Genomic DNA, 25,003 nt, shown 5'->3' with positions numbered 1-25,003 from the left:
AGAGAATAGGGTGCATTTGTTTTCAAGGCAACAACAAGGAAATATTATATTTCTGACTCAAAAATATCCATAATAACTGCAGAAGCTTTGCAAAATCCTTAGAAAAACCATTATATTCCAAACATGAAGCCTACATTGGTTAATTCAGAATACTAATAAATTACATTTTGATTACTAATTATTTACAAAAAAAAAGCAGCACATTGGAGGCAAAGCAAAACCCCAATGTAAACCTCAAAGTCCTGAGTGTGCCAAGCACAGGGGCAGGGATACAATGACTCTACTTCTCACTTTTGGAGATCATTTTAACTGGTTATATATAATATATATATTCGTAAATACAGTATGTTGGTGTGTGTACACATTTTGCATGTGTGGTTATGGCAATGTCAGATTCGGTCAGGTGTAACAGAACAGATAGACAGACAGGCAGGCAGGCGGCCGGCTGGCGTCAGTGGCCACACGCCTGTCACGACACACCACACGCCGGAGAGCCACATACCGCAGCACCCACACGGCAAACACACAATGAATACTCAGTCCCAAGCATCACGCACCAGCGGCAACAGCAATGTGAAATATTCACACAGGGACAAAAGGTAGAGAGACGGGCGAGGGAGGGGTAAGACCTGGGAGGTGAGGTTGAGAGGGGGTTAAAGAAAGTGGCATTAAAATGGACAGACTGACATGAAATAAGAACTCGTGACAAACTTAAGTATTCAGACAAATGTCTAACTGCACATTTGCCAGAGTTGTTTTTACTTGAAATGAATAAGGTGCTGTTACTAAATGCAACATTAGTTTTGAGATGCTAATTTTTACAAAATAATCTTTCAAATAATCTGTTACACAGCCTCCATTCTTGAATCACTTCAAAACAATGTTCATTTTCTGCACACTTTTGGAAGTAATTATAACTAGCACTGGAACTACTAGTCCATTTAGTCAACCTACAGTCGACTGTCAATCATTCATCTTAATGATATAGTAATTATTTAATCATGTAAAAAAAAAATCTAAATTCTCAGATGTAAGGACTGCTTGCTGTATTTCTTTTTCATGATGGAAAATGTAATGTCTTCTGTTACTGAATGTTCGGCAAAGTAATACGTTTTAAAAATATCTATTTGGGCTCGGGAAACTTTTTGAGGACACTTATTCCCGTTTTTTAACATTTTAAAAGATAAAGTTGCATGGCTCGTTTAACAAAATACAGAGATTAATAGATATTAAGTTTAGTAAACTGCAACACCTATCACAACTCAAATTATGTTGATTAAATCTGTGAAGAGAAATTATTTCTGATCAAAAAACTACTTTTACAACAGTAATAAAATAAAAAAACAAAATGTTTATTTGCTTTAGATGAACTGGAAAACTGGAATAATCCTTGCAAAAACTCTTAACCAATCGTAGTCAAACCTGACAGGGCCGCAGTTTAGAGACACTGCAGATTTTTCACAGCTCTCTCACACCCTCTGGTGGCGCATCCGGTGATCTACACTTAACTAATAGCCTTTGCCTCACGTCTACCTTATTAAACCTGTCTCTGGCTCAGTCTGACCTGATGTTTCTAACCTTTTGGGGATTTGGGGGATGAACAGAGAAGATATTAATGTCAGCCATGTGTGAAGAAGTCGCTTTAGCAATTCTTACAACTAGGGCCGAATGGAGTAGTGGGGCCCTCTCGAGCTATTGCTGACACCCTGAGCCCTGCACATCTGGTGCTAATCAGCAAAGCTTACACAAACACACACATACACACACGTACAAAGAAACAGACACTCATGGACAAACACTTCTGCAAAGAAACCCTTTAGAAAATCCCTCTCAACTCCTGAACTTCCGACATGACTGGGGTCAACACACTTGCCCTGGTTCTATTAGTGCACACACCGCACAGCCATGTAATAGGAGCTGGTGAGTTGTAAAAGTACAACCTGCTCTCTCTTTCTCTCTCCCTCTCTCTTTCTCACACTCACACTCACACACACACACACACACACACACACACACACACACAGTTGGGACTCACTGAATTGGAGCAATTTAAGCACATAACTAACTATGTATACAAAAACACAGACATTCAAATGAGTTGTATAAAAGAGTGGCAAGTCAGAGCAAAATGTGTTATTCGCTGTAAATGTTAACAAAATCAAAAATATACATCGATCACTACAACACAATCAGTGTCTATGGTGAAGACCAAACGTCCTCTACCTAACGTAAAAGCTTTCCACTTTGAGATAAACAAAAGTAAACAATTCAAATAGAATTCAGTGATTTGAATAAAAAAGGTAAAAACCAAAATAGACATATCATTATTTCATCAGATCTAAACTATTTTAAATGTCCCACAGGTACATTTTGTCACAGTTCGGAAGAGAACAGGGGTTGATAAGGAAATGTATTAACGCTAAACTCTATTATTTAATATTGTAGCAGGGTATTTTCATGCCCGCTCAATGTCAAGGCTAATTGAAAATTGAACGGAATGCAACCATCAGTTGTTATTACCAATACTTCTTAAATTTTGTTTGTTAAAAATTCTAGTGTGAAAAAATATCCACCAGCTACAGTCAGTGTATAGCCCAGCACAGTCCAGATGACATCTAATCAGTAAAACTAGAGAAATCCCCTGTGTAGGTCTACCACACCTGTGTAGGTGTTCTAAGTCTTTAATGGAGGTGTTATATCAAGACACACATCTGCAGATTGATTATTGTTTGTTGTAAACATAAAATTACTAAAACTTTTTATTGTTATGTTTTCTGGAAAACCAATACAATGTTTTCTTTGTTTCTTTATGTTTGTTTCTTCTTTTTTCTTTTTATTTTTTTAAACATGTTACAAGAATGAATACAATTCTGCCGCACTACTAAGGTTTTATGAGTATTGACACAGATAGGCCTACCAATGAAGTCATTTTGTGCTGAAATGATTGCACCCTTTAATATGCTGCTGTATAGTAGTTCTAACACATTAAAGGCTTTGTACTATTTAATATAGTATTATATAACGTTAATGGAGAGTGAGCTGTTGGTGAACTGATCTGGGAGACAAAGACATTTTACATACCTCCGTCCAAACCTTTATTTGAGAGAAGTTCATTATAAAGCTATGCTGAGTCAGTCTCGCGTCACCTCACCTGCTCCTGTTTCTTCAAGAGCAGGTGATTCATTGGGAGGTATCCTGTCAAAAACAGCATGTCAAAACATAGTGTAGCTTTTAAATGTTCTACACGCTTACACGGTACTAAATGCAGCATTGTTGGTAAATACTCAATTACAATTCTGGACAAGTTTAAAGCATTTGCGGGCTTACATTAGCTTAGCTAGGTTGGTTTAGGCTCGGCACGTTGTTTTTTTCCAAGCAATTTTGGCTAGCGCTAGTGTTTCATTGAATATGATGAAGTTTACACGATGGACATTTCCCTAGTTCCCTGGTAAGTATCCTTGTGGTCTTAACATTTGTAAAACTGAAGAACACGGATTGTTAATACGTCCCATGAGCCACAAATCTCACCTTTGTGTTGCTTAGCAACTACTGCTTTCTAGAGCGGTATCTTCTTTTAATGGGTTTTAGGCGCAACAAGCCATAAAGAGCTCACTGCTGCCCCCTGTGGCCATAGAACTGTGAACACGTCCCCCTGAAACCGGCGTTTATGAACTAAACCAAATGGAAACAGGCTCAACCGGGCCCAACACATACATGTAAAATGTGAAGCAGCAAAAACATAGCAATATAAAAATATTGAATCATAGTAGAAGCTCTCCATTTAAAAATAATGTTAAAGAGGTTATATGTAACTTTTTAAATGTATAAATCGTTTTTTATCGCCCATTAATAAGAGAACGGAAACTGATGTGAAAAAGTAGATGTTCACTGTCTATCTGTGTTGCCTGTATAAAATTTTTCCCTGGGTCGTATTTTCCGCGAAAGCTCCAGGAAGTGACATTTTATGCACGTTCTCAACGTCCTCCTCACTCCGCTCCGCTTACAGAGATTAGTACAAACTCATCACACACTCCTGTTCTTCACCTCCACAGCCAGAGGCCATCTTCCACACACTTCTATCCGCCCTAAGAGCTCTCAGAGGCGGACAAACTCATCACACACTCCTGCTCTCAGTCAGTGCCTGCAGAGACTGTCGTTTGTAGGATGGAGAATGAATACAGACACACAGACTCCTTCACAGACTTTCACATGTGTATGACCACTTACCTCCTCTGTAAACATTATGCCGGTAAATATCCAGTGTTTCGCGGCCAATGATGATGCTCGTTTGAGTATGTATGAGCCATAGACTGTACGTATGACAAGCACGCGAGGGAGAGCGAGCAACAGGTTACTGGTGCAGTTTGCCTAACAGCCATGCAGTATCACTACAAACGCAGTATTTTTGAAAGTTACATCTAGGCCCTTTAATGAACGGTATACCTCCATCCTTTATCCTCGGCTTTCAGTATGTTCTTCTGAATTTTATGTGGCGTAGGCCTATAGTAAATCAAGTACAAGCTGTTCTTGTGTCAATCACTTTCATATTGACTTGTCTATAATATAGTATATTTCTGAATGGTAAAACATTAAAAGCAACTTGATGAATGCATCTGTGTCCGATCGGACTAAGCTGCACTTACTGACGTTGTTTCCTCCTTTCTAGATCCTTGTGTTGTAGGCCTACTTACTCTCTAATCTACGTCACTTTGGAGGTGTCTGCGCCAAATTAATTGTAGAAATGTAGAATATTCTACAGAAGCTTTTGAACCCTTTGTTATCCCCAATTATTTGTGGTTAAGATGAGGAAATCTACAGCTAAGCTAAGTAAAGATTTACTCTGACTTCAAGTTAAACGTTTTTTTTTAGTTCTGATTAAGTGGTTTTGCTTCATATGTCAATCAAGCCAATAACTTGGACTACTGTATATTTCTTATATTCCAGGAACAAATTTCTTCTCTCAAATATTTAAATTATGTGGGTTTAAATGGCTGCTTTTGTTTTGCCTTGAAACTTATTTTATAGTACAGTGTGTGGATATTTTTCTGCACACGTCATTGTAGAGACTGCTCAATTCTGGAAAGGAACACCTCAGTGAAAAAGTGTATGTATGCAAACCAGTAATACTTATTTTCTTCTGATAAATGATTCATATCTTACCTGCCATGACAAGTTAAAAGATCTCTCAAAGTTTAACCAATTGCACTCAGAATACGACCACATACAACCATGTACAAATATGTGTGATACTGATTTAATATGACAAGAGGATACTTCAGGTAGTGAAAATAATGACTATAAAAAAGTTATTTTGGTCAAATCAGAACAAAAAGCAGTTTTTGAGACAACAGTAGCTGGTGAATAAATCTGCAGATGATATTTTTCGTGCGTTAGTGACAAATGCAAAAGCAGTCAGAATTTTGTATTATTGTCTAAAGCAGATTTAGAGTTCAAACTTTAGAGTTCAAACTTTACAGTGCCAACTTTACATCACAATAACCAGAGACAAGAACAAAAACACTACATTTTAAAATTTGACACTAATTGTATATGATGATATGTAAAGATAATATATCATGAACCATATTGCCATAAAAATATTAATAACAGAAATCGGTTTGCTGTTTTATGAATCGTTTACAGGAAACTCATCAGACTGTGATTTTGACACCGACCTGAAAGTTTTACTCATCATACAATTTAAGTTGTTGGCAAATTTGTATAAACCTCTTAAAGGAAGCATATGCTATATTTTACGCAGAAATACAGCAGAAATCAAGTATATCTGTTAATGTCTCTCTTAGTCATGACTGTCTATGAGTGACAAGCCTGAGTCCCACCAGCTGTTCTTTTGTCGGGCCGTGTTTACATCATGTTTACATGGACTGTACATGGAGTATCAAACCTGTTTTAGTCAAGGACTAAAGTAAAGGCCACTGGGCAATTGCAGCTCGAGCAAAGGACAATTTTGTCCGCCGCTTGTGCTTGTACAATTATGGTGCGTCCTAATTGATAACTCCTTTGTGCAAAGGTGAGTGGAGAGTGGTAGAAGCTGTGCCGGTGGAGAAGAGCGGAGGCTTCAGAACAGCGGAGGTGTCTCCAAACAGCAGTTTCTTTAGGTTTAATGCTGGTGCTAAAGGGCAACATCTACTGAATCAAAAAGTTGCACATTCTTCCTTTAATAAAACAATTAACATTGTGTTGTCGCTTTCATAAAGCAGAACACGTTGCCAGAAAAATATCCATGTTTAACAACGTGTTAGCTTATGAGCTTTAAAGACAACAATTCAGGTCTGCAAATTGTTCCTGAAAAGCATTTTTGGGTTTTGCCATTAAATGAAGATGCTCTTATCCTGTATAAATGTTGTTGTCTGAAGAAGTATAATTTGTGAAGCTATACTGCGTGACTCAGAAATCTGTCTCAATACACAAAACTCCCTCTGTGATTAAGTGGCCCTTCTACAAGGCCACTTGGATATTGAATTTTCAAAAATTCAAAAAGTAGTCTTAGAAAGCCCTGACACAATGTATTCTGAGGCTTTTCCATCGATGAGGCCTGTTCCATCATTGTCAACAAACCAGCAAGGAATACTTTCCCCATTCTTTAGATCCCTGCTGAAGTCCATCTGCCAGTGTCTGAGCAAGAGATGAAAAAAACAATAAGGTCATGCTCTTTTACCACTCATGCATTATGTGTAAATGTTGTGTGTTTTTATAATGTATGTATGTGTGTCTTTGTACCTGGTCACGTTGAGTGTTTGGCCCTTCACAAACATGGTGGCATACATATGTTCCTGAAGCTCATCTGAATGCATGTCTGTTATCTCAAACCCAACTCCATGGTAGAACTGACCTGTAGGGAAAAAACATATATGGTCTTTTGATTCATCTAAAAATATTGACCAGGCAAACATAAAATAAGGACACAATCATCACATTATGATATGAAACCTCTCAGTTTTCTACCTAGCAGACCATGCACTGAGGAAGACAAGTGGTGGCTGTCTATGGTGTAGAAACCCAGGAAGTCTTGTTGGTCGTGGCGTCTCTTCCAAACCTTTGTGTGTCTAATGATCATAAATTTAATGGAGTGCCTCAGCGTCACTGACAAACTGGAGTTTTTGGACAACCTGAGGTGAAAACTGGAAGAGAAACAAAAAGTTGTAACCAATAGTAAACAGCAAGTGACTATTTTATTTACATGGTCATGGGTTTGATTCAATGAGTTTTTCGGGGCACTATTCTGGAGAGTTGTCTGGGATTCTAAGAACAGAACTTTGTTTTGGGTTGTTACAACAGGAACTATATATAAACATAAATAAATAAAAATATTATTGGAAGCATTTTTATCACTGAAATTAAAAAAATTTGATTATAATTTTTTGTTTCAGTTTTCAACTAAAAATAATGTTTGTGAAACATTGTCACTCACTCAGTTTCTTTGATTGAGGCTGAATCAGACCACAGCAGCTGGATCTTGTTGCCATGGTGAAACACTGAGATGTCCTGAGTGCTCACCTCCAGCCTCACCCTCAGCTTCTGGTGAATGATACCAAAACGGCCAAAGTAGGTGTTGATTTTTCCATCTGGAGAAACTTTCTTCTTGCCGATAATTTGTCCATTGATCACAAAACCTGGAAAGATAAGACATGCTTCAGCTTGTTGTGCTCTGTTTAATAAAAACAAAAACCAAACCCAAACCTGGGTGAAAAAAGTCATGGCTGACCTGATTCTGGGTCTCTGACCAGGTTGAAAATGGTTCCTGGCTTGTCGTTGATGTTGAAGCACAGAACATCGTTTCTGTCTGGGAGCTCGATCATGAAATGAGGATCCCCGTCCACTGAAAAAAATCAACATTACAAAACCATGCCAGAAAGAAAGCATTCATATAGTAACAGTCCAACTCAGTAAAACAGATGTGTTAATATGATGTTTGTAACACTCTTGGTTACTCTGACTTGTACTTAAATCAAATGTTCTCAATCAAATAACAAATGTCCTGGTAGGTAATAAAAAGAAGTGAATAAAAGTGATAAAAAATATTGCAGATTTAAAAAAAAAAATCTGACTTCTGTAGCGATTTAGAAATAAAAAACATATTTAGAATTTCTGTAATTGATGAGTTAAGTCCTTAATAGCGGACGTCCTCTCCGTTTTTACTGGATATCACACAGCCGGGAGTTTGTTTGCTTTTACTACAAGGGTAGTTATTCAGTAAGAGGGATGTTTGACACGTTTACTCCGCTTGAGGGTACATCCTGGAGGGCATGTGCTCACTTTGCTTTAATGGGAGGGCTCTAAGGAGGCCCCTTCACAGCATTTTCTCTATTTGAGGGCAGCTTGATGAGCACTGTAAGTTTGCTCCACTGGAAGGGCAGCACAGATAGAAGAACTGATACTCCATTTACCAACAAAGACTCTTTCAGAACCTTTCAGTAAAAGTGACAGAAATAATGGAGAATTACAGTTCAACTACTGCTGTATGTAAATCTTACCGTCTGATCGGCCACGAGAACTGGAGCCACGGGATTTGGAACCTGTTGTCAAAATAAATAGAGTGTACAAAAAGCTTCACAAGTTGAATCAATTATGAATCAAAAAAAAATCTTATAGAAGATTTAAGAAAAAGTTTCAGTTACAATGAAAGCATTGAAATAATAATTGTTTCAAAATGCTACAATAAAAAGCTTACGAATGAGACTGGAACTCCTGGATGAGGATCCTGTTAACAACAACAATAACAACAAACAACAGAATGAATTAGTTGAGTTGTTGATCAGTGTAGTCTTTTTAAGCACTCAATGAATTTTAAAAGGGGTTTTAAGTAAACTTGATATGTCAATAAAAAAACAGAATGTACAGAATGCCTACCACGAGATTGGCCACTTGAACTTGCTGCATGAGCTGAGGAACCTGTTATCACATATCAAACAATAAAAGCACACTAGTAAGAATTGTTCAGCCCATATCAACTTAAGAAAGTCTGTTGATGAAATGATTTACAGAATCAACTTTGCCCTACCTATGTTCCTCTCTGCTTTCTGTCGCTGATCTGTGGAGCAAACACATCACTAGTTGAATCTCTTCTGTATGTTCTGCTGAATCAGCTGTTTTTTATGTAGATTTGTTAGATATATGGCCCTATGGCATATCACTTTGACTTTTTCTAGTCTTACAAGTAATAATAACACATCAGCTGCTCACTAATAAATTATGACCCAGTATTACCCTCAGTCAGTTTATCAGCGATGAGCAGGCCATCACGTCCATCCTCAGTTTCTGGCTTGGTGACCACCATGGAGGTGAGAGGGGTGACAAAGCTGTATCGAAGGGCCATTTCCAGGGCCTTCGCTGTGGCATTGTCTTTTTCCTGCTGAGTGCCAATATCACTAGAAGACAAGAGAATAAAGAGTGCAATGGTTGTTTAAAAAATGATATAATACAATTCAAATAGTGGACACTGAGAAGTCTGCTCCATAATAAAACGATCTGATTTTCTGTGAACAATCTGCCCCAGGTCATGGAGAGACCTGCTTTACATCTTTGTAAGAAAAAGACAGAATTCATCAATTAACCTGTTCTCCAGTAGCTGCTGGATGGTGAGGTAGGCCCACAAACGCTCTGAGAAATCCCCAAAAATATAGTCCTGCTCTGGGTAGATCACATCAAAGTTGACCACACTGGCCTTACCCTGCACAGAGAAATCCTCCTCAGGCTGGAAAAAAAGTAGAGATGAAGTGACAGACATTATACCAACAGAACACTCAAATGGTTTCCGCTGATGATGAAATTACCGTCTTAAAGCCATGCTAGCAGCTCTGAGGGACTTAAGCAAGGTGGTGCTCTGAGATAAATTCTAACATCAACATGCTAACAATGGTAGAGGTCTGTTGTTTATTAGCTTGTTAGTATGCAAAAAAAATGTAATAGCGCAATGTAAAGTTTTGTAGGAGGCTACTTTGGTACAAATTTACAAAATATAAAGCAAATTGAAATTCTGACAGGATGTTAAAAAGTCGAGGGATCACCAAGGTCAGTTTTGGTTAAACAAAAATGGATAGTTATCTGTTTTCTAACAGTTGATATTTTTTGGCAGGACAAATGTGGAACAACTATGTTTTCTTGCTAATAAAATGATCTGAACTCTGAAACCATAAAAGAGTGTGAAAAGTGCATCTCCAACAGAAACAAAGTTCAATTCATTCCTAATATCAGTCTCGGTATCCATTTGCAGGTCCTGCCTCATTTGATAATAAGTGCATCATCATTTCGATTAGGTAGTCTTTCTTTCATTTTTACTGACATATTCATGTTAATTTCTCACCCCCCTGGCGAACACTTCCACCAAGAAGTTATCTAGGTTGTTGTCTGTCACTCGACCTGTAACTACAATCTCTGAGCCGTTGAATAACTGGCTGTAGTGGTTTTTAGTCAAGGCTTCCACAGCGTTGTCAGGATAATGCAGATCCACGTCCAAGAGCAGAGGGCTGGACACCTCCTCATAGAAACCCTGGAATACATTTAAAAAAGAATTCCCAAATGTCCTTGCACATGGGAACAAAAAACAAAAAAATACGAATCATGCATGGGTATTCAATTTGCAGTAAAACGTTTTTTTTTTTTTAATCTAACCTGAAGTTGGAGTGCTGCATCTGACCCCTCAAAAATTCTCCGGGCCAGTCCTTTATTTTGTCTGCTCATCAGATCAAGGAAGGAGTAACTCACGTCATTGCCAAATCCAAGACAGAACATGGACATTTTCCCCCCAATAGCAGAGTGCACATTCTCCTGAATTTTCTGGAGGTTAGACTCTCCTTCAAACACAAGAACATATAGAAATACATGTGAAATATGTATGTGCAATGCCATGGACTTCCAATGATACAAAGGCAACCTTTAACATTTTTCAAGAGCCTCTCAACCCTTCAGAAACTTTAAAATGATATTGTACATACACAATTAGTAATTGATGAAACTAGGACGAGTAATTAAAGGATAAATCAGTTTTGACTACATCTGACAAAATTATAACCATATTACTGCAATTTTTCCCATTTTTTAAATCATGAAGAGAATTAACACCACTTTAGCAACAAATCCCAAAGTCTTAGCTTCGCCTTGGTCTACAAATAATGACATTTTTCATTGACTGTTGAGAATGAAATGTTAGAATCTTTAAAATCAAGAAAGCTAACCACTGTTTGGCATCCCATCAGTCAGTAAAATGATCATATCCGTGCTCCTTTCTGGCAGGTTCTTCTTTTCTCTTTCTCTCATCAACATTTTTACTGCTGTTAATACAGCATCATTGATATTTGTGGCTGAAAGAAAGATAAACGGGGAGCAGATTTAACATGAACATTTGTTCAGATAACATTAACGGACAGAAAAATCAAGAGACCATTCCTCAACACTTTCTACGAAATATATTTGTTTTTTTTGTTGTCACTCTCATTTTGGTATCTCAGTATGAAGCTGGTTTAGCTTAGCTAGCATCAATACTGACAGTTCAAAGTAACAAATGTCTGAGTTTGGATATGTTCCCAAACTCCAAATAAAAAATAAAAAAAACAATAGTTAGTATCTTTTTAATCTATACAAAAACTAAGGAGTAAAAATGTCAATTGTTGGTTTAATGGGGTGATGTAAGTCTGGAAAAAAGTCAACAAACACACGCACATCAGTTGGTGCTGAGTAATAAAAGGTCTTTGGATCTAAAGCAAAAAGACTTGCAACACTCCCAAAAAATATCACTATTGTTTTTTCACTTAATGCATTTAAAAACACAACGTTTCGAGCCTGACCCGGCTCATCATCAGGTGCTGTCTCCCATGCAGGTTCAGGTGTTGGTTATCAATCACATCATAGAGTCCCACCCGTGGGCGTGGACTACCGAGTAGAACAAATCCAACTTAATTCATGGAAAAAGACCTGCTTTGCTCCAGAAAACTGAAAATACTCAAACCGTATTTATTACACACCTCTACGTACAATATACACAAACACATACGCAAATATATACGCAAATATATTGTTAAAACAGGAGTCCCTAGTGCCAACCTAGGGGAATTTGTCTCTTAGGTTAGGCTCGAAACGGATTAAGTGAATAAACAGTTAGTGCTTTTTTTGCAAGTCGTGATGCAAAGCTATTTGTGCTACTAGCTTAAAACACATAACCATATATGGTATTATTATGATTATAAAGAAGATTTTAATAAATTTGAATTTTAGTCACTGAAAAAGTTGATTCCATTTGTAAACGGTAAATGGACTTGAGCTTTTATATATTTAAACCACAGGTCTCTCCTACCCATTCACACACTGATGGCAGACACTGTTAGGTAAAGTGACCATCAGAAGTAACTAATCCCATTCATACACATTCATACACATTCAAACACCGCTGACGAAGCTGGAGCAACTTGCGGTTAAGTGTCTTGCCCAAGGACACATCGGACATGTGGCTACAGAAGCTGGGGATCAAACCCTCGACCTTCCGATTGAGAGATGACCGACTCTACCAACTGAGCCACAGCCGCCCTTTTTGTAATCTCTTACATCCATCGTCCTTTAGCTTGCTGATGTAGGCGATGGCTTTGGACACATTTTGCTTTGATGCTTTGGTAAGAGAGTCCTTCCAGGTGATAATTTTATCATCAAACACGATGAGAGCAAAGTGGTCCTCCTCACTGAGGTCTTTCAGGATGGCAGCCATAGCATCCCGGGTCTGCAAAGGTTCCCAAATTCTCAAATGAAGGTGTGTCAACAATGATGAGCTCAGTGTGGAGCTAACCTACACAACATATCTCACCTGTTGAATCTTTCTTCCAGACATTGATCCGCTCCTGTCAATCACAAACACCACGTTCTTTGGGACTCTGGGCAGGTCAGGTGGAGCGAAAAAGTGTACTAAGTGTCCGTTCACAATCTGAAGAGAAGTAATTTAATTAAAAGACAAATATGCTCACACAGTACCTAGGAACATTGACACACGCTCAGACAGCAAGAGGAAGGAAAATAGCAACATTTTTCAGCTTTTTGGTTTATGAATAGTGCTGTAGGCCTTTTTCTTTTTAGATTTGGTCAACTAAAGAAGCAGTTTAAAAAATAAAAACAAAAGAAAGAAGAGGCAATGATCCTGCAGGTAATGTTTTTGCTTAATGTAGTGTTACTGGATCTCCCCTTCAGCTGACCTGAACTTGGCCCAGGCTCTTCTCTCGTTTCACGTCGTACTTTATGATAAAATCTCCATCAATGATGGTGCCTTCACATCCTGGACATTGCCTCTGCTGCTCCAGTGTTGGTGAGAAAGAGATGTGTGCCTGAGGGACAAATACATTCATATTAATTGACATCAGTGGACATCATTTATGCTGAAGACTTAAACAGTAGGGGAGAATCTGTGAATCTGCCATTTACCTTTGTGTCTGTGACTGTTTTCTCTACAAGTGAGAGCAGATCATTTGTGAGGAAAGTTGCAGTGGCCTCAACAAAAGCGATGCCCTGGGGCTCATAGATGTTTGTCACAATCTGTCAACACAAAGACACAAAGGCATGAGCACATGTTAACAGAGACAGATAAAAAAGTGGAATCAATGTGTCACTGTCTTGCATTAAATGAAGAATGTGCGACTTTTTGATGCAGTAGATGTCGCCCTTGAGGACAAGCATGAAACCAAAACAAATTGCATGTTTGGATGCACCTCGGCCATACTTAAGCGTCCACTCTCCTTCATCGACGCACCTCAAACCACCCCTCCACTTGCGTTCACACGGAGAAGTTTAGCGCAAGCGGCGAGCCAAATTATCCTTTGCTCAAGCCGCAAGTGCCTGTGGCCGACATTGTTGTATTAGCGAGCTAATGTTAGCACACTTTAGTTAGCTCGTAGCTTCACATTGTATATAAACTGACACGGAATAGCCGTGATCTAAAAACATCCAAATAAGCGGTGAGTAGGCTATGTTATGCTTTTTTACTTTGGTCCTTGACTAAAACAGCTTTTATACGCAAGGAGTGGAGTCGACCGTCCCGTTCATGTAAACCTGATGTAAACACGGCTCCGACAACAACACAGCCAGCGGGACTTGCACTTCTCACTCATTGTCAACAGTCATGACTCAGACAGGCCGTTACATAGGATGTAATTGATTTCTACTATATTCTTGTGTAAAATGTCACAAATTCTTCCTTCCTTCTCACATTTTTTAGCTTCTGCTTGACTCCTATGTGTACTATTCTAAAAACTAAAAGAGTAGAGTGTGTTCAACCTGAAACTCCTGCACTGGTTGGTTGGGGTTAACACGGGTTAAAATCTCATATTGTCCCAAATTCCTCTTGAGGAGCTCCTCGTAGGTCAGAATGAAGGTGACGCTGCTTTTTCCGGCAATGTTGACAGACACCGAAAACTTCTCCATCTTTCTCCCAGAAACCCTGTAATAATGAACACTGATCACTTTGTTTTGATGTTCAAACCACCACCTTTGATTTCCAAACCATTTTCAGTCCAACATACTTGACCAATCCAGCAGTTTGTCCAGAAGAAACAGCTTTCTCATACTCTTTCTTTGCTTTCTCTTTCCCCTTCACTTCCCCAACATACACCTGACCTTCAATTTCCCTGCAAGCACAACAGACAATGTCAGTTGTAATTAATGAAATGGTGCAAGCTAACCATCAGAAGTATTACATTTAGACTGACATGCTAAAGTTGCTGATGAAGGCCGTCTTGGGAAGGTCCATTTCAAAGACGATTTCCTTGGAGGTGTTCCCTTTGTTCAGGGCCTTAGAGGTCATGACGGTGTGAGCAAAACGAGACGTCACAGTGCAGTCCACCTTCACACTGTACACCTCCACCACCTGAAACAATGGACACAGTGTGAAATTTGGCGTTCTTGAGCTGAATGTTTTTTTAAAGGACTTTAACATAACGTGTACTAACATAAAATGCTGTTTAGAGCACATCAACAAGACTGAGAAAAAAAGGGGTGAAAGCACCAGCAGCCTGTTGTGGTGTCTTTTGTGAGCTCTGATCCAGACATCAAAAGGAACTTATCAAATTCACAAGGCGACTATTTTCCTCTCACACTCTGGGTGGAAAGTTCAAATGCTGTTATTTTGTGGTACTCCCTACCACCTCTGAAGATGGTACAGAGGTGGGATCCCTTTATCCCCCCCAATGTGCCTCCGTGACAGTCCCAGTAAAGGCGAGACGTCACAAGGGCGTGAATATTGCGCCTTGAACGAGCAATTTAGGCTACTGCTTCTAATTTAATCAGTTACTGGGAAGACAATGTCCTGTGAGAATGTGGTGGGAAATCAAGCAATGTTTCAAAGTAAAACAACATATTTGATCACCCATTATCTCTTGTTAGACAATAAGCAATGCTTGTATTTAACCACTTCTTAGCTTATATTATGTAAGCTAATTCATTCTGAGGTAACATAATGTTAGTTCCTATTGTATTGTAAAACACTACCTAACATAAAAGCAGTTTCAGCCACTTTCTAACAAACCGTAATACTAAGGGGTTGAATGCTATATCGTTAGCTGTTAGCTGAATGGTTATCAAAAGGTTTTTTAAACTCTATTATGTGGACAAATTTCCTTCATTTTAACTGTTCATTCTTTTAATGTTACTGATAAATCAAGAAGTGTTGAAATTGAAATACTTTGTCAGATACCCTTACTGTGAATGACAAATTGGACTTTAGCAGTATGACATAACAGCATTTTAGACTCCCATACTCCCATTTAGACTCCCATGATGTCAAACGTAAATGGCCGCCCTGTGAATATGGTCAATGTTTTGAAATAAGTTTAATAAAGAGAGGTCACAATTGATGAAACTTTGGCTGTCCTGTTGGCAAATGCAGAAAGGAATGAAATACAGATGGACAAATCACTTCCATTTCCCACTTCCTGTTTATTCTCTCTGGAAAAGAAAAGGGAAAAAAATGTCATGCCTGAGGACACCAGGGAAAGAAGAGCAAAGCAAATGGAAGCATCTGGAAGCAATGAGGTTTATGGAAAATGGGGACTTCATTTTGCAAACAGTAACAATGCCACTACTGTGAGAAACCAGTCCTTTTGACCATGGGCCATGTGTACTCAATTATCAATTTCAGGTTTCATCATCTCCAAATGACACATTAACATGAACTTATAAATGTATTTTCTGCTGGGAGAAGAGTCAAACATCTATTCTGATATAACAATTTAGATATGTCCTTACATTTGCAGGGTTTGTGCTTCTTTTCTGTGTAAAAAAAAAGAAAAGAAAAATACAGTTCATATTTGTCACAATCAAAACAATAATTTTGGAGTATGCAGGGTCGAACAAAAAAACGAGTGTGATATAGGTATAATAGTAAGAATATGCAAAAAATAAGAAGCTTGATGTTGTATAAGCTCAATACCTTTATTGACCTGATGCTGGGGCCCATAGTTTCTTTGGCATCCTGGAACAAAACAGAAGTATTACAGAGGAAAAGTAGTATTTAGGAAATAATGTTCCCCAGTTTCGTGGCAACAATGCCCACTTAATTTGAATTATCTAAGTGCATCCTTTAAGGTTCAGAAAATGTCTTTCATGGTGTTTGTACACTTGCACAAAACATACACAAATGTTAGATTTTTTTTACCCAGATTTGAACCAGATTTTCTCTGTTCTCTTGTGAGTGAATTCATGCAATAATCAGGAAATTTCACCACCAGTGAGCGGACAGTTGGATAATGTTTATGTCACACAACTAGTGCAATCTTTGCACACATAATGAAGCTGCTATACTCTTGCCTTGACTGTCATTAAAGACTCATACTCTGATGCTTAGTCCAACATCTTCAGGATTTTTGCAACAGCTTTTTTATTATGTTATATCTTGCCTCCTGAACTCCACCCACCGCTACCTCCTTCCAACATGGAAACGTTCACGCGGTGAGGGACTTATGAATTAGCAACTCAGGAAGATTTCAAAAGCATTGATGATTTTTTTGGGAAGCATTTCAGGAGTGCATGTGTGAACTCAGCTTTAGAGTAAGTTACTGAGGACTATGAAGCCAGCACAGCAGTGACATGTCTGGAAAGCAGGGTGTGGACCCACAACCAGACCAACAACTAAAAGCAGGCAGAAGACAAGAAGAATGAATGTAAAGGTCACAACACAAACAAGCTGGCAGGAATAAACAGGCAGCAGCAGGCTTGTAGACAAACTGGAGTGTGAACTCAGCTTCATAAGGGGAAGCAGGTATGCAGGTGGCAGAGGCAGAAAATTACAATGTCAGATTTAAGTCATTTGACACAAGTGCAATATGAAATGCTCAAAAGCAAAGTAGTTTTTTTTTTACATGTGCAGATATCAACTGCTCCTTTCTCAAAATTCAGCAACCTAGAGCTGCACATGACAACTGCAGGTAACAAGCAAATAAAGGGCGCGGCACCTGTGGGAACTAAGCAGCCTACAGGTTTCTGTGAGAACTGGAAACTATTCAAGCTCTCACAGTTTAACAAAGCATTTGGGGACAGAAAACAAGGTACACACACCCTCATTTATTTTTTATAACTTTTCACATGCAGCTGCATCAACGTTTAGGACCAAATGTCAGAATCTGCATCTTGTATGAATAATATTTTTATATTTAGACACAAATTAATTAGCACATTTTATTTTGCATTTAACCTGCATGGACACTTTCAGGGTTTTCTGAGGGCTTTAGTCAAATAAAAGAAAAAAGAAGAGTAAAAGAGTATTTGACAGCTGTGAACCTTAATTATTACTTGACATACTGTAAGTTGAGACAAGACTTTTTTTTTTTGTTTTTTTCTGAAACCTGAAAGACTCTAATTTTGAATTGTAATTTGCTTCTGGTGACTTGCTAAGGACACAGGGCTTTATCCAAGGACTGGCCTGGAGTGAGACAGCCACCACTGAGGTCCGAAGGTCCATTCTATCATCCTAAACCGTGATAGCTAGCTCGCCCATGCAGTGAGTCAGAGGGGGGTTTATAAACGAACCGACGCTGGATCAGGAAATCAGACCGTATTTTAAAGGCCACGTGAGTCGCGAAAACAACTACACCTTTGTCAGTAAGTAAACATTTATGAGGGGAAAAAAAACTGAAAAAAAGGCGAGGCAAGCTGCGATGTGAGGAAAAAGAATAGCTTAGTTACTGGATGTAATTCCAGTGCTATGAGTAGCCTATTGCGTAGCCCTCAATGCAGGGGTTCCCAAAATAAGGGCGCCAGAGACTGGGGGGGTGTAGTGTATCGCCACGGACATTGGCACAAGCACTAGTCCTATCCAAACACAGGTGGTAGCCTAACATGAAAGAACAACACAATAGAATACAGTAGCCTAAAAAACATAACATTATTTATAGTCATTTATGGAGGATGAGGAGGTTAGCTAGCCTCACTAACAAGATGACGCCTTTTTCTTTCTATTACATAACTTGGTCCTCTTAAAGGCTTTATATGCGATTTTTCACACTTAAATATAATAGAAATCAAGTATATCCTCTGAAAATAACTGTGAGTCATGACTGTCTACAATGGGTGTAACACCCGAGTGCCACTGTCTGTGATGCTTTCCGAGTTTTCAGAGTCCTATCTTCAGTTTGTTTACATCGCCGGGACGGCGACTGACTCCTCCCATCGCGTATAAAAGTTGTTTAATTGAGGGACTAGAGAAAAGAAGAATAACATACTGTACTCACTGCTTAACTGTGTTTACAGATCACAGTCATTTCATAAATTTACATGCAGTGTGAAGATACGAGCATAATAAAGATCGCTAGCATTAGCATGCTAACACAACAATGCAGCGCAAGTTGTTTTGGTTTCATGCTGGTGCTCAAGGGCGACATCTGCTGGATCAAAAATTTGCATATAAAGCCTTTAAATACATAAAAGGGGGAAGTGTAGAGACTTATTCTGAGGTAATGACACTATGGCTTTCATGTGATAGTCAACAATAAGTTAACATTCTTATGAATATATTTTCTTTCACTGTCTGCTATGAGACCCTCCTAACTACTAAATAACTCCTTTAAAACCAAGCATTTCATGTTTTTTGATTTTAATATACTTGATTAATCCCAGAGGGGAAATTCGGGTTACACTCTGTTATTTATAGGGACATGCTTCTCACACACATAGGCCCGAATCACACACATGCACAAACAGGATCTGTGGACATGCATTGGTGGAGAGATGTCAGAGTGGGACAGAACAAGCTGCTAAGCGGAGAGCGCACCAGAGCAGTTGGGGGTTTGGTGCCTTGCTCAAGGGCACCTTGTTCTCAGGGGGTGCCCTGGCACCTCTCCAGCTACCAGACCAATTTCCATATTATGGTCCGCACCAGGACTTGAACCGGCGACCCTTTGGTTTCCACCCCAAGTCCCTACAGACTGAGTGTTGTGTGCCTGATGCACGCTCTCGTCAACTTGGGTTACCTCCGCACTTTTTTATAAGGAATACTTATTGCTTTTCTCAGCAGACAAAGGACTCTACATAACAGCTCATAAACTGTCAGCTTCACTTGTGTTATACTGGTAAATATGTACAACTAAATAGTGCTTAAATTTACTAGCATTTATGCTTATAAGAATATCCTAAACATGAAACCCATCAATACTGCAGGGGTCTGTATACTGCTATCATTGTAGTGAAACATGATCATTTAAAAGTTCTTATTGAGTATAATAGTTTTGCTTATATTAGTATGGTATTGTAACTGAAAGTCTCTATAATTGTCATTTTTGTTACTGTTTGTGATTCTTCCTTTCTGTCTGTTTTTTTCTTACTCTCCCTCTATCCCGCTTTCTTTTGCTCGTCCAGTTGAGCAGGTGGCTGTTCACCAATGACGCTGGTTCTTCTTGTGCTTTCTGCCTGTTAATTGGACGCTTTCCTGCCCTCTGTCGTCAAGTGCTTCCTCATTGGTCGATTGACTTTGGGTCTCTGTTAATCATGTAATTAAGAGTTAATTTTAGACCTGCTTTATGTAAAGTGTAAAGAGACAATAATTGGCTTTATTAGTATCAATTTATTGACTGACTATGGGTTATCAAAGAAGCCTAAATAGTCATCCTGTTGCCCAATTCAATTCAAACCATTATTTACTATCGAATATTAAAACATATTAAAACAACCAAAGCAATAACAACATCAACAAACACTAATAATCAATTACAAAAACAACTGAGATCATTAAAAACACTTACAATTAATTGTTCATCAACCCAAGTCGTTTTGGTTCCTTGAACTAACCAAACTGTGACTTTTTTTGGTATGGTTTAGGACAATTTTGTTATAATAGTACATGAACTTTGGATTCAAAGGGGACTACAGCAATCTCCTAGGTAAAAAAGAAACAGCCTGGCTGACACTGACAGGCTTTGTACACATCAGATGCAAATCCCTGAAACTTGTTGATGAATCCTAAGTATCAAGTAACTCATACTGATCAAACTTCAGCCATAAAGGCTAAGTTTAAGATGATGCAACTTGTTGGGAATCTATTTAATTGGCTGTTCTCTTTTTTGCACAGCCTTGGTATTCATATGAATGAATAGATTCCCTATGAAGACTTCTTTTATGCCTTATCAGGGAAATCCTTGTTACTGCTACCAGACATGCAAAGAATATCACTTCATGGAAAAGTTTTATGGAAAGAAGCTCTACAACTGCAGATACATTTTAATATAATCTAACTTTTATAAACAGTTTATAGGCTGATGACTAAAGAGACAGCTAACTGTATAAAATAACAAAACAGACATTTGTTTACACCCAGCGTCTTGAACATACCTCTTTAAGAGCATCTCTGGGAAAAACAACCAGTGCTCCATGGGTCTGGGCTGCTAGCCAGGTGCAGATACAAACCAACAGCAACATGAGTCTCCACACAACAGGCAAGCATGAAAAACAGAAGATCCTCTTGCCCAGCATGACTGAAAACAAGTGGGGAGGAAATTCCGGGCATACCCACAAGACTTTCTTTTTCTCCACCCACATTGCAGGGGGAGGGACCCTGTGCTCCTCCAGTGTTTTGTTTATGTTGTAGTCCTTGTATGGTTGATTCCATTCATTTGAATGTGTCTGGGGTGTTTGTGGGCTTAAGAATGATGGGAGATTTCATCATCTCAAATAGGGCTCATCCCGTCCTGACTTGCCTGTGGAGTGCTTTTTTCAGGTGTGCGTGGCGTGTTTACTACATGCAAGAGTGCATGAGTTAAGGTGATATAAACCACTGGATTTTCCCTTTCATGAAAGTATCCATTAGTTCTCCTGAAGCTGAGATGAATGAGGTCGATTAGATCATCCTAAAATGTAAACCATCAATTAAATCAACATGAATGTATTAAGTGTGTATATTTTCTATACTTCTTAAACAATAGTCAGTTTGAACATTTCAGTTGTACTGTGACCAGCAATACATAATTTTTTTTGTCATCACTCTTATCTTTTATTTGGTATCATTTGTATCAGCAGCACTACAGTGGACTTTACATCAATTAGCATGATAAACATCTACTCATCAGGGTTGTACTGCTTGAAAACATTTTATATTCTGTGACCTCCTCACATAATCAAATGTTAAATTCAACAAACTGTTATATATGCAATGCCACAGATACAAGAAAAAAAAGGTTGCAACCATCAGTAACCAGTTTTCTGAGCCTGACCAACACAGCCCAAAGGCACCAACCAAAAGTGCCTCATTCGACTCATTCTCCTCTCAAAGTCTCTAAGCTTGTGCTAGACTCTCGGCCCACCACCTGTCCTCTGGACCCAATACCATCAAGCCTTCTGCAGACAATTTCCTCTCCGCTTAATGCTGCACTTAAGCATATCATCAACTCCTCTCTGTCAACGGGTGTGTTCCCCACCGCATTTAAGCAAGCTCGGGTCACCCCTCTGCTCAAAAAACCCACACTAATCCCAGCCCAGGTTGAAAACTACAGACCGGTTTCTCTTCTGCCCTTTCTGGCAAAAATACTTGAGCGCACAGTCTTTAAGCAAGTCTCTGAGTTCCTATCCAGAAACGATCTGTTTGACCCAAATCAGTCAGGCTTTAAGCGGGGCCACTCTACTGAAACTGCACTACTGTCAGTAACAGAATCGCTACGAGCTGCCAGAGCTGCGGGTCAGTCCTCAGTTCTATTACTGCTAGACCTGTCTGCTGCCTTTGACACAGTCAACCATCAAATCCTCCTATCCACGCTCTCTGAACTTGGCATCTCAGGATCTGCCCTCTGCTGGTTCGTGTCCTACCTCTCTGGGCGATCCTTTAGAGTGTCTTGGAAGGGAGAAGTGTCCAAAGCGCACAGCTTATCCACAGGGGTACCTCAAGGGTCAGTGCTTGATCCCCTTCTCTTCTCCATATACACAAGCTCACTTGGTTCAATAATCCGCTCTCATGGCTTCTCATACCACTGCTATGCTGACGATACCCAGCTCTTCCTGTCATTTCCGCCAGACGATGTTACAGTCTCTGCAAGAATCTCATCATGCCTTGCTGATATCGCTAAATGGATGAATGAACGGCACCTTCAACTCAATCTTTCAAAGACTGAGCTCCTTGTCATCCCAACCACAGATCAATATCCAACTTGGAACAACCAAACTCATGCCCACAAAGTCTGCCCGGAACCTGGGTGTCATGATTGATGACCAGCTAACTTTTAAGGTTCAAGTAGCCTCGATTGCCCGGTCATGTCGATTTGCCCTGTACAACATCAGGAAGATCAGACCTTACTTGTCAGAACCAAGGGGCAACCTCCGGTCTCGAAAAATGAAGCCAATGCGGAAGTACAAAAAACTGCAGTTCCTCGAGGTTCCGCTTGAGACTGGCTGCAGAAGCGTCGGAAGTGCCATAAGCCCACAGCCAAAAAAAGCCTGTTTTTACCACAGGAATTAACATGTTTACAGCCTGGTTCAAAAAACGAGATATATTTGATAAGTTGACGACCCCTTCTCCTCACACTGTGGGGGGGGGGGGGGAGGGGGGGGAATTTTTTTTATAACTCATCGGATTTTATTCTATTAAGGAAAACGGCTATGCCCATATAAGGGTTGTGGCAGATTTGATTGACAGCTCTGCACGCTGCATCTGTCTGTCAGGTCAGCAGGTCAGGAGGCTAACAGCTTGTTCCGTCTGATTTCTCCTCTTTTTTACTTCGTTTGGAGAGTTTGTTTAACACATATCTGACAACATACATGGCTTGCTGTGCGGTTAACAGACCATCCAAGAAGTTGATGCTTCAGTTTTTTTCGGTAAGTGATATAGTAGTGTTATATTTACTGTTTACTCATGTGTCGGTATTTATATTTACGGACCTAGCTTGTTAAGCGTTAGCTTGAAAACCAGTCGGCTAACTGTACTCAGTGTAGTCCATTATTTACAATGGTTTAGAAATGTTTGTTAAGATGTTGTTGTTGAAAATAATGAGTTTATGTGATGTTAGAAGCTAAAGGTTCACCTCGGTGGTTAACAGCAGACTGTAAATATGGTTCTCTGACGTTATGATGAATGTTATACTCCATGTAAATGTCGACATTAAAAAAAAAACTTTGTGTAGTAATTATCCGTCAGTACATAAACTAAACTCAACTGAACCTAATATGCTGTGTAGGTTATAGAGGATGACATTAACGTTACATGGTTGATGTAGTGTCTTAAGATTTGTGCAAGCTGTTACCAAATTAAAAAAAATAATCACTTTGTGTGAGTTCAGAGAAAATTGAATCTGGTTATTAATATAGTTCTTAATCATTACAGATGCTCTTACACAGAATATAGCAGTAGAAATATAAAATATAAATAACATATGGAATGAAAATAAGATATAAAGTACAAGAAATAGTTTGAAGAATACAGCCATGTACCGAGCTCATGTTAATAATAAATGAGTTACTGTATGTTCTGTACTAAAGCACAGAGAGTTGGTTAATGATTTAAATAATTCAGGTAATATTTGTTTCATGTTAAGATGAAGTACTATCCACAATAAACTGCTCAATTTTTCCTCCAAAATCTGAGGCAATTTGATGTGGAATATGCAAGTGAGTGAGAGAGCTGAAAATATCATGATTACAATAAGGTTTATCTTCTTAACTTTGAATAGATGTTGATTACCTGAATACTGTACCTTTGTTGTCTGGGTAGTACACTGTTGAATTTATAAATGTACTCTTACACACAGATGAATACAGAAAAATAGATGAGAACAAAAAAATGATTTAATGAATAACTGATATTTTCTCTCTTTCTTTGCCATCCTGAAGACCCCGCACTAAAAGTCCATATTCTCCTGGATCCATGTCACATGCTCGAGCTTCTTCAGAATGACTTTTCAACAGTCGAAGTTCTGGTGAGAGAAGATGGCCAGCAGATAAGACGGCAGTACATCAACGAGCGCCACAGGCTTCAGAAGAAGGAAGAGGGTTTGCACCTTGGAAGACTGTATTCATGCTTCAGCTGTTCAAATAAAAATAGATCTCCTCCAAACAACTTGCATTCAAACCATTTTCTTCCCATTTTAAAACCATTTGTCCAGTTTAGATGGGAGAAGTTGATATTATGTGATATTGATCTGGGAAGACTACATTTCTAAATCATTTTTAACTGTTCTTATTCACAAGTTATTGATCTTATTTACTCTCCATGTATCTTGATTTAAGAATGGGGCTGTGTTTAAGGGCAACTTTTGCAATGACTCTGTTCCATCCCATTTTCAGAAATTAACTACATTAGTATTTGGTAAAAAAAAATGTCAAAAGAATAAAAAGTTGTGTAAAAGTAGACTTCCTTCCCTAAGCTATTGAGTTGAGCATTAATGCACATTTTAGTCTTGTCAATTCAAATCTGAAATGTATACTCAAAAGTAGAGACAAAGGAGTGCATTTATATAGAAATATTTATTTAATCTGAAAAACCACATTCAAAAAGTCTGTTTTTACAGCAGAGATTAACATGTTTACAGCTTGGTACAAAACAAACAAA

General features: G+C 38.8%; 1 protein-coding gene across 1 annotated transcript; it reads right to left on the bottom strand.

Moving 5' to 3' along the window:
• Positions 1–6,165: 6,165 nt before the first annotated feature.
• On the bottom strand, positions 6,166–20,978 carry LOC132977626 (inter-alpha-trypsin inhibitor heavy chain H3-like). The gene is made up of 24 exons (XM_061042357.1): positions 20,806–20,978; positions 16,418–16,459; positions 16,234–16,257; positions 14,700–14,857; positions 14,514–14,618; positions 14,269–14,431; positions 13,420–13,530; positions 13,194–13,322; positions 12,812–12,928; positions 12,559–12,727; positions 11,196–11,321; positions 10,633–10,814; positions 10,325–10,510; positions 9,576–9,715; positions 9,229–9,389; positions 9,023–9,052; positions 8,872–8,913; positions 8,693–8,722; positions 8,496–8,537; positions 7,727–7,840; positions 7,433–7,634; positions 6,967–7,142; positions 6,742–6,853; positions 6,166–6,636 (listed from the first exon to the last, which is right to left on the bottom strand). Exons 1-24 carry the CDS (start codon positions 20,944–20,946, stop codon positions 6,495–6,497), a joined length of 2,844 nt encoding a protein of 947 aa, XP_060898340.1. The 5' UTR covers positions 20,947–20,978; the 3' UTR covers positions 6,166–6,494.
• Between the last annotated feature and the right edge of the window lie 4,025 nt (positions 20,979–25,003).

The sequence above is a fragment of the Labrus mixtus genome, chromosome 7, assembly GCF_963584025.1.
Source record: "Labrus mixtus chromosome 7, fLabMix1.1, whole genome shotgun sequence".
Classification (NCBI taxonomy): Eukaryota; Metazoa; Chordata; class Actinopteri; order Labriformes; family Labridae; genus Labrus; species Labrus mixtus.
This window is presented reverse-complemented; position numbering and strand designations above follow the sequence as displayed.